The sequence below is a fragment of the Thalassophryne amazonica genome, chromosome 2 (assembly GCF_902500255.1).
Source record: "Thalassophryne amazonica chromosome 2, fThaAma1.1, whole genome shotgun sequence".
NCBI lineage: Eukaryota > Metazoa > Chordata > Actinopteri > Batrachoidiformes > Batrachoididae > Thalassophryne > Thalassophryne amazonica.
The window spans coordinates 112,029,292-112,047,350 of record NC_047104.1 but is presented as its reverse complement, the minus strand read 5'-3'; the positions used below and the strand labels follow the sequence as shown (position 1 = coordinate 112,047,350).

The 18,059-nt window shown below is 41.0% G+C and overlaps 1 protein-coding gene across 2 annotated transcripts in view; it reads right to left on the bottom strand.

Annotated features, from left to right (window-relative positions):
• The window catches only part of kif18a (kinesin family member 18A), a 143,142-nt gene that overhangs the window by 123,246 nt on the left and 1,837 nt on the right, over nucleotides 1-18,059 (bottom strand). The window contains exons 2-3 of one of the 2 annotated variants that reach the window (XM_034191858.1): nucleotides 9,232-9,576; nucleotides 5,082-5,239 (exon numbers count right to left, since the gene is read on the bottom strand). In XM_034191858.1, coding sequence (XP_034047749.1) covers nucleotides 5,082-5,239; nucleotides 9,232-9,547 — 474 coding nt within the window. In that variant the 5' untranslated portion in view covers nucleotides 9,548-9,576. Of the gene's footprint in view, nucleotides 1-5,081; nucleotides 5,240-9,231; nucleotides 9,577-18,059 lie in introns of those variants that run through there. The other variant, XM_034191866.1, reaches the window with a different exon arrangement.

Here is an 18,059-nt window from a genome sequence, read left to right as displayed (position 1 = left end):
GTGGAAGGAGTACTTTGAGGATCTCCTCAATCCCATCGTCACGTCTTAAGTCTCTGGATGTTGTGGGGCTGTCTTGGCTGACACGCCTCTGCAACATCGCGTGGCGATCGGGGACAGTGCCTCTGGATTGGCAGACTGGAGTAGTGGTCCCTCTGTTTAAGAAGGGGGACCGGAGAGTGTGTTCCAACTATAGGGGGATCACACTCCTCAGCCTCCTCGGTAAGGTCTATTCCAGAGTACTGGAGAGGAGAATTCGACCGATGGTTGAACCTCGAATTCAGGAGGAGCAGTGTGGTTTTCGTCCTGGTCGCGGCACACTGGACCAGCTCTACACACTCCATCGGGTGCTCGAGGGTTCACGGGAGTTCGCCCAACCAGTCCACATGTGTTTTGTGGATCTGGAGAAGGCGTTCGACCGTGTCCCTCAGGGCACCCTGTGGGGAGTGCTCCGGGAGTACGGGGTTCGAGGCCCTTTGCTAAGGGCTATCCGGTCCCTGTACGACCGCAGCAGGAGCTTGGTTCGCATTGCCGGTAGTAAGTCAAACCAGTTTCCAGTGCACGGTGGCCTCCGCCAGGGCTGCCCTTTGTCACCGGTTCTGTTCATTATTTTTATGGACAGAATTTCTAGGCGCAACCAGGGTGTAGAGGGGGTCTGGTTTGGGAACCACAGAATCTCGTCTCTGCTGTTTGCGGACGATGTGGTTCTGTTGGCTTCATCAAATCAGGACCTTCAGCGTGCACTGGGGCGGTTTGCAGCCGAGTGTGAAGTGTCCGGGATGAAAATCAGCACCTCCAAATCCGAGGCCATGGTTCTCGACCGGAAAAACGTGCTTTGCCCTCTTCAGGTCGGTGGAGTGTCCTTGCCTCAAGTGGAGGAGTTTAAGTATCTCGGGGTCTTGTTCACGATTGAGGGACGGATGGAGTGTGAGATCGATAGGCGGATCGGTGCAGCATCTGAAGTGATGCGGTCTCTGTATCGGACCGTTGTGGTGAAGAGAGAGCTGATTGGGGGGCAAAGCTCTCGATTTACCAATCGATCTACGTTCCGATCCTCACCTATGGTCATGAGATTTGGCTCATGACCGAAAGAACGAGATCGCGAGTACAAGCGGCTGAGATGAGTTTCCTCCGCAGGGTGGCTGGGCGCTCCCTTAGAGATAGAGTGAGGAGCTCGGTCACTCGGGAGGAGCTCGGAGTCGAGCCGCTGCTCCTCCACGTCGAAAGGAGTCAGTTGAGGTGGCTCGGGCATCTTTTCCGGATGCCCCCTGGACGCCTCGCTGGAGAGGTGTTCCGGGCACGTCCCACTGGGTGGAGGCCCCGGGGAAGACCCAGGACACGCTGGAGGGACTACATCTCTCGGCTGGCTTGGGAACGCCTTGGGGTTCCCCCGGAGGAGCTGGGGGAGGTGTGTGTGGATCGGGAGGTCTGGGCGGCTTTGCTTGAGCTGCTGCCCCCGCGACCCGACTCCGGATAAAGCGGAAGAAAATGGATGGATGGATGGAAAAAGCAGCTTCCTTTTATATTTTAACATAAAATGAATAAATCATTAAACATGTCCATGAAGTCAAAGTTCAGTCAAAAAGACACTTGCACAGGTAGAAGCCCCAACCTTATTGTGCACAATTTCAAAGTACTCACAATCACTAGAACAATAAAATTCACATTTTAGTAATTACCGTCTGGATTACAACATTAAAAGCAATCACATAGTCAACGAGGATGTAATTAAATGTTGAAATGACTAAACTAAAAAGTGATTTCAACATGACGTTGTCATATAATCAAGATTAAATGAAATGTGACTGTAGAAAATATACATTGATATTTAACAGACACACTGCAGTCACTGTCAAATCATCTCCTTTTGTGTTTATAATAATATTTATGGTGTCTTTTTTCGTGGTTGAAATGCATATATGAATGAATGAATCTTCCAGACTTAAAAATGTACACATTACTTTTCATGCTATTTTATGCCTAAAAATAAATGTCCAAGGTTCATTTTCATGTTAACCAAGAAATCATCTCATCTGATAAGTTATAGTATTAATTTACAGACGACCATCTAAAGATCTTTTTTGTTTTTACTTTAAACTGTATTCATTACAACTTCTCTAATGTAAGAAACATTTAACTTCAAAATGTACAGTTATCAGAAATTAATCTTGAGGTTAAAAAAACATTTGTAAGGATTTTATTTAGAAAACTGTATAAATTAAGAGTTGTGATGCTCTAGTTGAGTCGAAAAAGGGGGTTCGCGTGCACCCCCGGAGATAAACTTTTAACTAACATTTTTATACAGGGAAATAAGTGTGGAAAACAGTTTGCTGTGTTAAAAATTTCACAAATTGTCCTGCTGTCGGTTACTTCACAGATCCATTTCGTGTAACAGGAGAAGCTCTACTCACTTGCTTCTGGTGCTGCTGTCCCCATAAACGTTGTGAAAGACGTGCTTCAAGCAGAGGCTGTGGGCAAGGCTGCAAAATCTATGTTTATTGGGTGCCTACATAGTGGAAATCCAGAAAGCTTCTATGACCCCATCAAGATGAACAAACTTAAGACCATGGAGGCTTGCAACAAGAAAGTTCACCTCACTTCATCAGAAGGAAAGGTAAGGTAGCATTTCAATACCTAATCAAAATGTAATATGATCCCTTACCAGTCATGTATCAATATGTTTCCCACTGTCATTCCAGGTCATCCAGTATCAGGAGCAAAGCAACCTGGCATTCCTGCTCATTGTTAAGTCACAGCCTTAGATGAACCAATCGATTTGGATGAATTCATGAAGTACTGTCTGTACCTCCAAGCCTTGGGACACAAGATAGAGTTTTCTCAAAGACCAGCAAAGCTGCAGTGCTGCACTACCTCATGGAGAATGTAACCTTGGAAGAATTGCAATATCCCTAAGATGCCCTGTTGATCCAGGATGGCGTGACTCTGCTCCATGTCCTCACAAATCTGCCACCGACTTTTGGTGACATATGCCTCCAGATACTCCAGACGGTGGCCAAAATGCACTTCTTGTTCTCAACTGACAGTTATCATCCAGAATTCATCAAAGCCCAGGAGTGACAGAGGCGTGGCAGCTCAGAGAGGATAATCCTGTGTGGACCAGCTACCAGAAAGCCATATGACTTCTAGATGTTCCTCTGAAATGATGACAACAAGAGACAGCTATGCAAGCTCCTGCTGCATGTATGGAGTAGTGAACAGGAAGCCTCAAGACTGGACAGAACCGAGATGGCAGTGCTGATCGTGGAGGGGAAATATATGTAAATATGAAAGCAGCATACATTTGGTCAATTCACTTTATGACTTTGCTTGCTCTGGTTTTGAAAAATCAACCCTCCTTTGTATCTTTCAGGTAGCGGTGCATGAGCTTCCAACTATCTACAGCAAAAAGGAAGAGACTGATACAAAAGTAGTGTTGTATCTTCATCACGCTGCTGCTATTGGTTACAAGAGGTTTGTGTTTTGAACCCCTGATACAGATATCTTTGTGATTCTCCTTTACCATGCTAATGCCATCAATCTGACAGTGTACCTGGATACTGGATCAGGGAAGCATAGCCAACAAATTAACATCTCCAAACTAGCACAGTCCTTTGGAGAAGACTACTCTGCCATGCTTCTTGGGTACTGCATCTTCAGTGGAGAGGACTGCACCAGTGCATTCAAGGGGAAAAGGAAGGTGAGGCCTCTGAAATAGCTACAGAAAAACCCAAAATTTCATAAGGCATTCAAGCAAATAGGAGAGGACTGGGTTGTTGACACAGTCGACGACAACAGATTGAACAATTCACCTGCCTGATGTATAGTCGAAGTCATGATACTTCAGTGGATGTTGTCTGAGCGAAGCTGCTGCGCAAGATAGCTGGAGAGAACGACAAACTGACTTCCAAATCTAAGGTAGACCTTGCACGACTTCGCCCTGCTACTCGGCTTTGGAGCAACATGTGCAGCACATAAACCATTGCATGTGCTTATACAAACGAGCTGACATTCCTATTTTGGAAAAGCCTAAACCCTATGATCCAGGACAGGGATGGATGAAAACCGATGAAGGAGTCTTAGAACCTCTGTGTTCAAGTGGCCTGGTGTTACCAGAGTCGCTCGATCTTCTGGGAACTGCTGAAAGTGAAGAACAGTGTGAAGATGATGATGAGACAGATGAGGATGCATTTGACTTAGACAAATTTGACTTTGACTCTGGAGATGAAAGTGATGAGTGAAGCCAATGACGATGCAGAAGTTTCAAGGGATTCAGTGTCAGTACTGATTTTCAATCACTCTGTCACTCAAATTTCCATGTTAACATGCCAAATACGGATGTGACCATTTCAGGACTGGTTTAATAATGTTCTTTGACCCATAAAACATAGGTCAAGACACCATATTCATTTAATTATCTTAAATAATGGCCGAGATGTGGTGAAAAATAGATTTTTGGGTAATGGCGGCACTAGTTTGCATATTCTACAAAAAGGACACGTGATCACAGGTCTGATAATGATCCTTGACCCTCAAGACATGGGTCTAGATGCCTTTATTGTTGTTATCTCCCATATGAATGGCAATATGGCGATTAACAGATTTTTCCATAATGTTGGCTTAATTTGCATAAAGACAATTTGCGAAATTTTTAACATAGCAAACCGTTTTCTACACATATTTTCTTGTATAAAAATGTTAGTTAAAAGTTTATCTCCGGGGGTGCACGCGAACCCCCTTTTTTGACTAGTGAAAAGTTGAATTGAGCTGAACTTGCGGTGAGTTTGAGGTAAAGCACCGGTGCACGTCCACAGTGGAGCGTTACGCCAACTCGATTTTTGCACGTTGAGTCACGACGGGGCATTTGCACAAAGCTTCTGATTGAAAATAATGGCTTTTAGCGTGATGTATGCAGCTTTTGAGCGCTCAGTGTGAAAAGCCCTTATAAAGGATACATTTTATTGGAAAATAAAAGAAAACAAGATTTCTTTTACACCAGGCAACATTACATGTTTCGGATTGTTCATAAAGTCAGGTAACACAAAGAACATAGCACACAGACACAAAAAATGTATCTGAATATTTACCTCAAGATATGAGAATGCAACAGCAAACTCTTTCTCCTCCTTGGCATCATCCATACGCTGAAAAAGTTCTTTCATTGTTCGATACATAACCCCAGGGTCATTTTGTGACCCTAACATTGTATGCGTTTTACCTGCTCCAGTCGCACCATAGGCAAACACTACAATGAATAAAAATAAAAACATTGCTTTAAAATGCAATTCACTGACTAAAACAGCAAAGATTTAAATAATAATGGCAATTGCAACAACAATAATCTTGGTCATCATCTCAGCATAAATGCAAATTGTCTGTCTTCAAAAAGGTATCTTATTATCAAATGTCAAGTTTAAGTAACCGTAATCTGTTAAAATTAAGGCATTTCATTAAGTCAGATCAGTTCCTGCAGATGCGAATCAGGAGATAAGCAGGTACGAGGAAACAGCTGCAATTACCTGAACATCTGTCTAACTTGAAAAACAATTTTGCTTTCTTGACTTGTGCTTCCAAATACATACTAATGGCACCCCAAGCTGATCTGTGGATTTCAGTACAGTGACTAATTTGTGAATTTGGACTTGTAATACTGAAAAAGTAATGCAGTTTCAAATCCTTTGTTTGCTACAAGCATTCAAGATGCCATATGCAGTTTCTGGCATTACAAACAAAACACTAACAAGTTATTTGGGCCAGCAATTTCAACTGACAAAACAGCATTACATACTACACAAAGAGGAGCGAGAAGAGCATCTGAGATACTTCTGTATTCCTCAGATGAATCAGGTGTTGTAATTGAAAATTAAATGTTAAAGGGAAATTTGTGTTTTTAACACGTACTAACCTCAACTGAATAAACAAATTAAGTATTTGCCAACTGATCAGATCTAAAATATGTATCTTCTTTAGAGCTATGTTTACAAAAATGACAACTGTAACCAGGTTAGGTCTGGGAGCATGGCCTGCTGCCATGCGTCCCTGTATCCATCACTCCATGAAACTGTTTTGGGTCTTGGACAGCAACCACATAGGCAGACAACTGGTCCATCCAAACCTCCGGAAAGTAACCATCTATATGTTAGAGTCAAATGAAACATAAGCATCCCTTTGGCCTTCTCCAGCCAGTGGGACCTCAACACTGAAGGGAGCTGAGCAATGAGTCATAGCTGACATCCCCTCACAATATCAGTGATATCCCTCATCTTAGTGTCTCTAAGTAAACTTTTGTTTGACACAAAGTCCCCCAGAGGTCCCCAAGGTTCAAAGAAACCCATTATCAAAGACATCTAGCAGTCACCTTAGCTCACTCATTAGCACCCAAGTCTTACAACAATGCAGTAAGACAGGAAGTACCAAGACTATAAAGGACTCTGATGAAGATGACACCTTACATCGAAACATTAGTCACGAGCCATTGTTATGCACCGTTAAATAAATAATATCATCACAGACATATGTGTTGCACTGGCATTCCTTTACTCTACAAGACAACAAAGGCTTGTACCTTAATTCTCTACAAAGGTACTGGCATCACCAAACCCTGGCCACCTTATAACTCCGAAAGATCTTTGCAGGTGTCTCTTGATCTCAAAGGTCAAGGATCCAGTGATATGAATGTCACTGCTGACATCCGTGAATGTCAGTACAAGTCCAGAAAGCCAATGAAAGCCTGGACCTTAGTTTCTGCTCACGACAATCGCAGACCTAGACACCCAGCTTCTGTGCTACAATCAGGATGCCCATTTATTTTGCAAAGATCACAGCATTGTCTGCAAAGTCAAGTTCAGTACACCTTTCCTTGTCAAAAAAGACAACTCACAATTTGAAAAATTGAAATACACTTAACTGCCATCTTGTGTTAGCCCATATATCAGCAGTACTCCAACTACCATTCATTTTAACTGTTAATACATTACACCTCTTTACCAGTGTCTTACTTCAATGGCAGGATGATTTTGTTTCCATTTGAAGCCAAGATTGTACTTTGTTCTTGCTTCAGGTGGGGTAGGAGGACCACTGTTCAAACCTCAGCATCAATAGTATTTAAAATACAATATTGTATAATATAGAAAGCTGTGAGGCATAAAGTGCAGTGCTGTGAAAAATTCTGTGCACCCTTGAGCTTTTACATGTTTGAAGCTTTTTAGGACATCAAAAACAAAACAAAAAATTGGGCATTTTATTTAAAAATTTCTAAAATGATGCCATTTAAACTCATAGTGAAAAGCAATCTCTACTCATGAATTAAAAGAAATAAGAATGTAAAAGCCAAAATGATGGCGTGAATAAGTAAGGGCAGTAACACACAGAAACCATCACCTTTACATCCAGTCTTCTTCAGACAAGTCAGAGGATGGATATATGAACATTTCCAAGACACTGATTATGTCTTGGACTTTATTTACATCAGTTATGAAGAAATACAAATAGTATGGTACTCTAAATCTGTGTGGAGGTGACAGTTCTCAAAAACAGAGTGACCGTACAAGAAGATGAGTGAGGAAAGTCACAAAGACACCCAGACGACTCTAAAGAAGTTACAGACTTCTGTGGCTGTGATTGAAGGAAATATGTATAGTGCAAGGTTTGCTTTGTTTTTTTCTATGGAGGCAAGCTATCAAGATTGATCAGAAGAAATATCCTGAACTTGTCTGCAAGTTGCTCTATATACTGACTGTCTGCGGAACAAGCATTTCATCCCATACACTGAGTGCAGCCAGTCAAAAAGAGTGCACCAACAGAGGCTACGCTGAACAAGTACACAGGAGATGTGACACTGTCCTACCTATGATTACATTGCACAAAAGTCCTAAGCACTCTAGTGTTTCTGTATAAATGGTTATGATGCTGGTTAGTAAGGCTGATAAAGGGTTCACTGGACAGCTCCTCCCTGAATGCTAAGCGTTTTCTTTTTTGGAGTGAGCAATTTAACAGCACTTGCCATCAAAAGGGAAATATTGTATTAATATTATTTTGCCCGAAAGTCTGAACTATCTAAAGTGTTTTCATACTTCAAACACACGCACCACGGTTCACCTGGATTCGGACTGTGACCACCTCTTTTGGACAAACCAAAAGTGCGTTGTTTGGTCAAGGACAAAAAGCATTCGCAATACCCAATGGCCTTGGGTAACAACAACAAAATTACTACTGGTTTTAAAAATGCTGCCAATTTAACACCAAATGACAAAGCAAGATGCAAAGGTATTTGGCAAGAAACAGACAGCATGCATTAGCAGACTATGTAACTAAAATCAAAGAAAGTAAATTTCAGAAACACTGATGAAATGCATACTCAGTGTGCAACACAAAAAATTCACAAGAGACAAATGTCGGTCAGCAGTGGAAAGACACATTCACTAATCTGTATACGAGTAATCACTCTCACAGCTATTCCACTGTTTCAAATCGAACAAATTCTCAACAGTTAACAGGAGCTTAATAACAAAATAATTACTGTACTTATATACACAATTGCTGATAATCAAAAGATGAGCCTGGTAATTTACTCTGCATGTTATATGCATCTGTTCTGATTTATTGCATTTGTTGATAGAGGTGGAAAACCCCTGCCTGCTTCAGTGAGTGAAGGTCCTACCATGTGTTGTTTCTCTGAGTGCACCAAAAACAGTTGATGTCACTGATTAGTCCATCTACCTGCCTGAAGAGCTGAAGTAATCAGAAGCAACTAATTTAGTAGGTGGAATGAATAAAAATTTGGGAGAACTTTTTCCACATTTGGTTGATGTGTGTATTTTACATATACTACCAGTTAAAAGTTTGAGGCACTTTTCAAGTGGAAGTGTCTCCAAACTTTTTAGTATACATATATACACTCACTGGCCTACTTTATTAGGTACACCTGTTGAATTACTTGTTAACCACAAAAAGCTAATCAGCCAATCACATGGCAGCAGCTCATGTATTATGCATCTAGTTTTAGTGTTGTTCAAATAGAGCATCAGTATGGGGACGAAAGGAAATAAAAAGTGCAGATTTCCAGTGAGCGGCAGTCATGTGGATGAAAATGTGGTAAACCATGATCAGTTGACACAATACAAAAAAAATAATTTTTTCATTGAAAGAAATACTGTATTTATGACTTTGAGTCAAAGTGTGAGTACTACTGTTGAATACTACTCCTTTAATATGCAATTCTGTTTAATCATTTATTACCTGTGCAGTTAAATCCATTCATCACACTGTCCAGCAAACCTTTAGTGGTGTTCTCAAAGATGTCAGCTTGAGTGGCGTCCTCATCAAAGACATGGTCAAAAACAAATTTAAGGTCTTTGTTGGCCCGCTTGTTAATGTTCCTGTTCTGTACTCTGTGTGAACCGAAACATGCCATTTCCTGTTCCTTGGGATCAAATAATAGCATGTGATTATCAACAACCTGGACCACCTTCTTAAAGTTGTCACTCTTCTCACTGTAATTCTCAGGCCTCACTCGAACCACCACCTTCACGTGGCTGCACACCTCTTGTGCCATTGTTACTCTTCTTCAAGTGACCAGTGATGCTGGTAAACACAAACAAAGAGTTAATATAACTTTTCACATTGTGTAATTGCAAATATATTATGAATTTTAAAACTGCTGTGAAAACCTAAAACTGAGGGGGTGGGGGGAAGAGTGAAAGAAGTGAAGATATGCTTCATGCTAGGTCACCAATCATTACATATTATTAATCACATTACTTTTGCTGAAAAACCACAGCTGACAATGTCTGATATTAGGGGTGTCACAATACATTAGAGATGTCACGGTACACAAAATCACGGTTTAGTTCTTACTTGGGTTTAGACATCACGGTTCAGTACTAGTTCAGTTTTTGAAAATTCTTCAAATCTCTATAGAGTACCTGTAATCTGTGAGCAGCAGAGAGTTGCCGGCACCCACTGTGAGACAAAGTGCAACTGTAAAACTGTGACTGTAAACTTTTTTCATTAAATATTTACAAACTGGATTACATACGTCATTCAGGTTGGGATGAATTTACTGTGCAGTGCATTAAATGGTGTTTTTTGTTTGTTTTTATGTTGCAAGACATGTTGAGCCAGACTGCCTCAATATTTGTCCATTCTAATTTTGATTTAGCAAATGATAGCATCTCATAAAATGTCATTGTGGCTATAGGCTGGCCATCTTAGCCGTGAAATTTTACACATTCAAATGAAACGGCAACTTTTGTCACAAGTTGGTGGTGCTGTCTAAATTCAAATGCAGCCTGATTTCATCAGGGGACAGTGATTCAACACAAATGCGGATTGGTACGCAAAAAACAAAAACAAAACACTTAATATGCTGCAGGGTAAATACATCCAATGCAAATGACAAAAGATGTAATCAAATTCACAAACACTTAAAAAAAAAACAAGAAACTTTAAATGGACAACATTCATATGGCGCTTTTCCATCTGCATCAGACGCTCAAAGTGCTTATAATAATGCCTCACATTCACCCTGATGAGAGGGTGCTGCCATACAAGGCAATAGGGGATTAAAGACCTTGCCCAAGGGCCCTTAGTGATTTTCTAGTCAAGCTGGGATTTGAACCAAGGATCTTCTGGTCTCAAGCCCAAGGCCTTAACCACGAAACCATCACCTCCCCCAAATCTTTACAATTACACTTTGTCTCACAGTGCTAAGGTGGCTGATGGCAGCTCTCTGTTGGTCACAGATTAAATTAACTGTATTAAGATTTGATGAATATATAAAAGCCGAACACATACCGAACCGTGATGTCTATACCAAGGTGTGACGCCACTTCTTGATATATTTTTCAGTGAATTCATATTCTGGCTCTTTAGGTCCACATGACCCAGTGGGGAAATTTTATTTTTTACGGGTCTGTAAGAGCATAATAAAAAAAAAAGAAAAAAAAGACAACAACAACAAAAGCTCATTAGTACAGGCCAATTTAACCAGAGTAAACCAACCAGCATTCCTAATCCTTGTGATAACTGTGGGTACATGTACCCACTGGTCATGAAATTTGGGGTACAGTGGATATTTTGTAAGGCAGTGAGACTTGATGAATGGATTACATTGACTTGACAACATAAATGTCCATTTCTATAGCAAGGAGGGAGTAATATGCCTGAGCACTGAGAAAGAACTCCACAGAGGAGCAAGATGAAGTGAAAAAACCTCCCCTGCCATGATCATCTAAAGTGTGGAAGGGATGGGTATTGAAACCTGGTATTAAACAGGCCCGGGGCTAAATTATTAAAGACCAGAGTGCCAATAAGCGCAGACGTTCTATACTGGAAGAGAGCTCTTTCTCTCCCCCCCCTCTGTGCGTATCTGTGAGCTGTGTTTAAGCTTTGTTCTCCTCTGTACTATAACTGTTTAGTTTTGGGCCTCCATCAGATGATGCTCAGACCATGCTGGTGAAGACCACACAGCAATGTTTTTTTATTTTAATGGAAAAGTTAACACTACAGAAAACTTCAAAGTCATTGAAGAGACCAATCTGTTCTTCAGAGCGAATAGTAAGTAAGCCCCTTCGGCTGTTCCCTTGTTGCTCTCAGGTCCACCACAGCAAATCCAAGGCAGATCTGCATGTTGAATTCAAATCAATCAATCAATTCAATTTTTTTTTTTTTATATAGCGCCAAATCACAACAAACAGCTGCCCCAAGGCGCCTTATATGTAAGGCAAGGCCATACAATATTATGTAAAACCCCAACGGTCAAAACGACCCCCTGTGAGCAAGCACTTGGCTACAGTGGGAAGGAAAAACTCCCTTTTAACAGGAAGAAACCTCCACCAGAACCAGGCTCAGGGAGGGGCAGTCTTCTGCTGGGACTGGTTGGGGCTGAGGGAGAGAACCAGGAAAAAGACATGCTGTGGAGGGGAGCAGAGATCGATCACTAATGATTAAATGCAGAGTGGTGCATACAGAGCAACAAGAGAAAGAAACAGTGCATCATGGGAACCCCCCAGCAGTCTACGTCTATAGCAGCATAACTAAGGGATGGTTCAGGGTCACCTGATCCAGCCCTAATTATAAGCTTTAGCAAAAAGGAAAGTTTTAAGCCTAATCTTAAAAGTAGAGAGTGTGTCTGTCTCCCTGATCTGAATTGGGAGCTGGTTCCACAGGAGAGGAGCCTGAAAGCTGAAGGCTCTGCCTTCCATTCTACTCTTACAAACCCTAGGAACTACAAGTAAGCCTGCAGTCTGAGAGCGAAGCGCTCTATTGGGGTGATATGGTACTACGAGGTCCCTAAGATAAGATGGGACCTGATTATTCAAAACCTTATAAGTAAGAAGAAGAATTTTAAATTCTATTCTAGAATTAACAGGAAGCCAATGAAGAGAGGCCAATATGGGTGAGATATGCTCTCTCCTTCTAGTCCCCGTTAGTACTCTAGCTGCAGCATTTTGAATTAACTGAAAGCTTTTTAGGGAACTTTTAGCACAACCTGATAATAATGAATTACAATAGTCCAGCCTAGAGGAAATAAATGCATGAATTAGTTTTTCAGCATCACTCTGAGACAACACCTTTCTGATTTTAGAGATATTGCGTAAATGCAAAAAAGCAGTCCTACATATTTGTTTAATATGCGCTTTGAATGACATATCCTGATCAAAAATGACTCCAAGATTTCTCACAGTATTACTAGAGGTCAGGGTAATGCCATCCAGAGTAAGGATCTGGTTAGACACCATGTTTCTAAGATTTGTGGGGCCAAGTACAATAACTTCAGTTTTATCTGAGTTTAGAAGCAGGAAATTAGAGGTCATCCATGTCTTTATGTCTGTAAGACAATCCTGCAGTTTAGCTAATTGGTGTGTGTCCTCTGGCTTCATGGATAGATAAAGCTGGGTATCATCTGCTTAACAATGAAAATTTAAGCAATACCGTCTAATAATACTGCCTAAGGGAAGCATGTATAAAGTGAATAAAATTGGTCCTAGCACAGAACCTTGTGGAACTCCATAATTAACTTTAGTCTGTGAAGAAGATTCCCCATTTACATGAACAGATTGTAATCTATTAGACAAAGATGATTCAAACCACCACAGCGCAGTGCCTTTAATACCTACGGCATGCTCTAATCTCTGTAATAAAATTTTATGGTCAACAGTATCAAAAGCAGCACTGAGGTCTAACAGAACAAGCACAGAGATGAGTCCACTGTCCGAGGCCATAAGAAGATCATTTGTAACCTTCACTAATGCTGTTTCTGTACTATGATGAATTCTAAAACCTGACTGAAACTCTTCAAATAGACCATTCCTCTGCAGATGATCAGTTAGCTGTTTACAACTACCCTTTCAAGAATTTTTGAGAGAAAAGGAAGGTTGGAGATTGGCCTATAATTAGCTAAGATAGCTGGGTCAAGTGATGGCTTTTTAAGTAATGGTTTAATTACTGCCACCTAAAAAGCCTGTGGTACATAGCCAACTAACAAAGATAGATTGATCATATTTAAGATCAAAGCATTAAATAATGGTAGGGCTTCCTTGAGCAGCCTGGTAGGAATGGGGTCTAATAAACATGTTGATGGTTTGGATGAAGTAACTAATGAAAATAACTCAGACAAAACAATCGGAGAGAAAGAGTCTAACCAAATACCAGCATCACTGAAAGCAGCCAAAGATAACGATACGTCTTTGGGATGGTTATGAGTAATTTTTTCTCTAATAGTTAAAATTTTGTTAGCAAAGAAAGTCATGAAGTCATTACTAGTTAAAGTTAATGGAATACTCAGCTCAATAGAGCTCTGACTCTTTGTCAGCCTGGCTACAGTGCTGAAAAGAAACCTGGGGTTGTTCTTATTTTCTTCAATTAGTGATGAGTAGAAAGATGTCCTAGCTTTACGGAGGGCTTTTTTATAGAGCAACAGACTTTTTCCAGGCTAAGTGAAGATCTTCTAAATTAGTGAGACGCCATTTCCTCTCCAACTTACGGGTTATCTGCTTTAAGCTATGAGTTTGTGAGTTATACCACGGAGTCAGGCACTTCTGATTTAAAGCTCTCTTTTTCAGAGGAGCTACAGCATCCAAAGTTGTCTTCAATGAGGATGTAAAACTATTGACAAGATACTCTATCTCACTTACAGAGTTTAGGTAGCTACTCTGTACTGTGTTGGTATATGGCATTAGAGAACATAAAGAAGGAATCATATCCTTAAACCTAGTTACAGCGCTTTCTGAAAGACTTCTAGTGTAATGAAACTTATTCCCCACTGCTGGGTAGTCCATCAGAGTAAATGTAAATGTTATTAAGAAATGATCAGACAGAGGGGAGTTTTCAGGGAATACTGTTAAGTCTTCTATTTCCATACCATAAGTCAGAAGAAGATCTAAGATATGATTAAAGTGGTGGGTGGACTCATTTACATTTTGAGCAAAGCCAATAGAGTCTAATAATAGATTAAATGCAGTGTTGAGGCTGTCATTCTCAGCATCTGTGTGGATGTTAAAATCGCCCACTATAATTATCTTATCTGAGCTAAGCACTAAGTCAGACAAAAGGTCTGAAAATTTACAGAGAAACTCACAGTAACGACCAGGTGGACGATAGATAATAACAAATAAAACTGGTTTTTGGGACTTCCAATTTGGATGGACAAGACTAAGAGTCAAGCTTTCAAATGAATTAAAGCTCTGTCTGGGTTTTTGATTAATTAATAAGCTGGAATGGACGATTGCTGCTAATCCTCCGCCTCGGCAGAATAAATCAATATGTTGATCAATTATTATATCATTTACCAACAGGGACTTAGAAGAGAGAGACCTAATGTTTAATAGACCACATTTAACTGTTTTAGTCTGTGATGCAGTTGAAGGTGCTATATTATTTTTTCTTTTTGAATTTTTATGCTTAAATAGATTTTTGCTGGTTATTGGTGGTCTGGGAGCAGACACCGTCTCTACGGGGATGGGGTAATGAGGGGATGGCAGGGGGAGAGAAGCTGCAGAGAGGTGTGTAAGACTACAACTCTGCTTCCTGGTCCCAACCCTGGATAGTCACGGTTTGGAGGATTTAAGACAATTGGCCAGATTTCTAGAAACGAGAGCTGCTCCATCCAAAGTGGGATGGATGCCGTCTCTCCTAACAAGACCAGGTTTTCCCCAGAAGCTTTGCCAATTATCTATGAAGCCCACCTCATTTTTTGGACACCACTCAGACAGCCAGCAATTCAAGGAGAACATGCGGCTAAACATGTCACTCCCGGTCCGATTGGGGAGGGGCCCAGAGAAAACTACAGAGTCCGACATTGTTTTTGCAAAGTTACACACCGATTTAATGTTAATTTTAGTGACCTCCGATTGGCGTAACCGGGTGTCATTACTGCCGACGTGAATTACAATCTTACCAAATTTACGCTTAGCCTTAGCCAGCAGTTTCAAATTTCCTTCAATGTCGCCTGATCTGGCCCCCAGAAGACAATTGACTATGGTTGCTGGTGTCGCTAACTTCACATTTCTCAAAACAGAGTCGCCAATAACCAGAGTTTGATCCTTGGCGGGTGTGTCGTCGAGTGGGGAAAAAGGGTTAGAAATGTGAACGGGTTGGCGGTGTACACGGGGCTTCTGTTTAGGGCTACGCTTCCTCCTCACAGTCACCCAGTCGGCCTGCTTTCCCGGCTGCTCGGGATCTGCCAGAGGGGAACTAACGGCGGCTAAGCTACCTTGGTCCGCACCGACTACAGGGGCCTGGCTAGCTGTAGAATTTTCCACGGTGCGGAGCCGAGTCTCCAATTCGCCCAGCCTGGCCTCCAAAGCTACGAATAAGCTACACTTATTACAAGTACCGTTACTGCTAAAGGAGGCCGAGGAATAACTAAACATTTCACACCCAGAGCAGAAAAGTGCGGGAGAGACAGGAGAAGCCACCATGCTAAATCGGCTAAGAGCTAGTAGCTGCGCTAAGCTAGCGGATTCCTAAAAACACGCAAAGTGAATAATGTGTAAATAATTTAGAGGTGATTCAGCAGGAGTGCTTTAGTTAAGGCACGTAAAGATTACACTGGGAAACAAATCGTAATCTAGATAACTAGATCAATCTAACTGCGCAGATTAAACAGCTAACAGATACAGAAAACCACCGCTGTGCTCCGGAACAGGAAGTGATACAATACCGCAGTGAGAGCCAACCACCAGTAGAGGCCACCTAAAACCTGTGCCACCAGAATTGGCACAGGTTTTACGCCGGATGCCCTTCCTGACGCAACTCCACATTACATGGAGAATAACAAATGGAAAAAAAAGACATGAAAAGGAAAAAGGTACAGAAGTATGTTTATTTATTTATTTATTTTTAGAAGTGACGGTTGTGCGTCTGGCCTGTATACTTTGTCATTGAGCTTTCTTATGTGCTGTCTTTTCATAATAAACTAATCTCATCAGAACTTGGCTAAATTCAGTAATCTTTCAATGATATAGCCTATGACAGTATTGTCATGTACACTCTCAAAGCAAAAGTACCAACAAGAATACTGTAAAGTACTGGACTAATAAGGAGAAATAATGCATTACGCTCCTTTTATTTGAATGAAACAAGCTCTTGTATTAATTTTGTTTTGGAAAGACTTTATATCTGACTGTAAACTTCTCTAAGGGGATAAATAAAATATAAATTCTAAAGCATAAATTATCATTATTATGAAAAATCAGATGTCCAGTTAAGAATGGATTATTTTTTTCCAATAGGGATTTGTCCAGTAGTGCAGACTTTGTCATGTCGGGTACTGTGGTGGCCAAATGGTTTGTGTGCTCGTTTCCAGAGAATAAGGTTCCCGGTTCAAGACCACTAAGGCCAATTCTCCATGTAATGTTGTGACAGGAACTTTCAGAATGTATCGATCTAGAAGATTAACAGACATTGCCAAAGGAAAACCAGAGGAGTTCGTATACCTCTGGGAACCATACACCATTACAGAAGCTGGAAAGTAGACATCTGTAAACTGTGGGATCATTTTACAATCACATTTAGGCCTATGTGCTTTATTTTACAATATTGCATTTGCAGTCATATTGCAGTCATTTTCTCTCATGTAGCTTAATGTTTTCTGATGGTTTCAATTTATTTTCTTAACTTGGACTGCTTCCGCCCACTTCCAAAGACATGAAGGACAGGTGAATTGGAAACTTTAAATCAATCATAGATGTAAGTGTGATTGAGTTTGTCTGTCTACATGTGGCCCTGCAACAGAATGGCATCCTGTCCAGGATGTACACAGCCTTTGTCCCAATGACTGTTGGGATAGGCTCCTACCCCCAGTGACCCTCAATTGGATGAAGCGGGTATAGAAAATGAATGAAAACGGTGCATGTGACAAAGCAGGTGATCCAAAGGCGCACAGAGTCTCCCAAACTAATCTTTACGTGCCTCTTGGCTTGAAATAAATGTCAGAAAACTCCATTTCCACAGCACGTGTTCGTACACGATTATGATAATCTGGGGTAATTTCTATGGATCTTTGTACAGATGACAAAAAGTTATCAAAATATAAACTGGCAGTGCATCATCTGATTAAAGTGGCAGGAGTCTTAGCGCGTATACTGAACATGCCCAGAATATGTTACGTGACTGATTTTCACACCACATTGCTGACACCCATTTTTTTCAGTAACAGCTGAACAAATGTGATTGAAATGGACCCCGCAACTGCGTAGCCTAATGACTCTGAACATTAGCGTGTGAGGAAAATGTTGGAAAAAGCAAATCAGCCACTTGAACCAAGTGACCACATTATTCTACCCATAAACTTTGGAAGCATAAATTAAATGGGTTCATTTACCCTTTTCTTCCAAAACATGAACCTAAAAGCAAAAGTGTACCGATGTGCATTTGTATTGAATCACTGTCCCTGTATGAGAGCTGTCTGATCCTTCGGGTTTAGACAGACACCACCATCAACGTATGACAATAGTTGACATTTTATATGAATTTGTGTAAAATTTCACAGATGAGACAGCTGCCAAATAGCAACACTGCGTACAATGATTTCAAATCTGTACAGAGTGAGGTTTTATAAAATG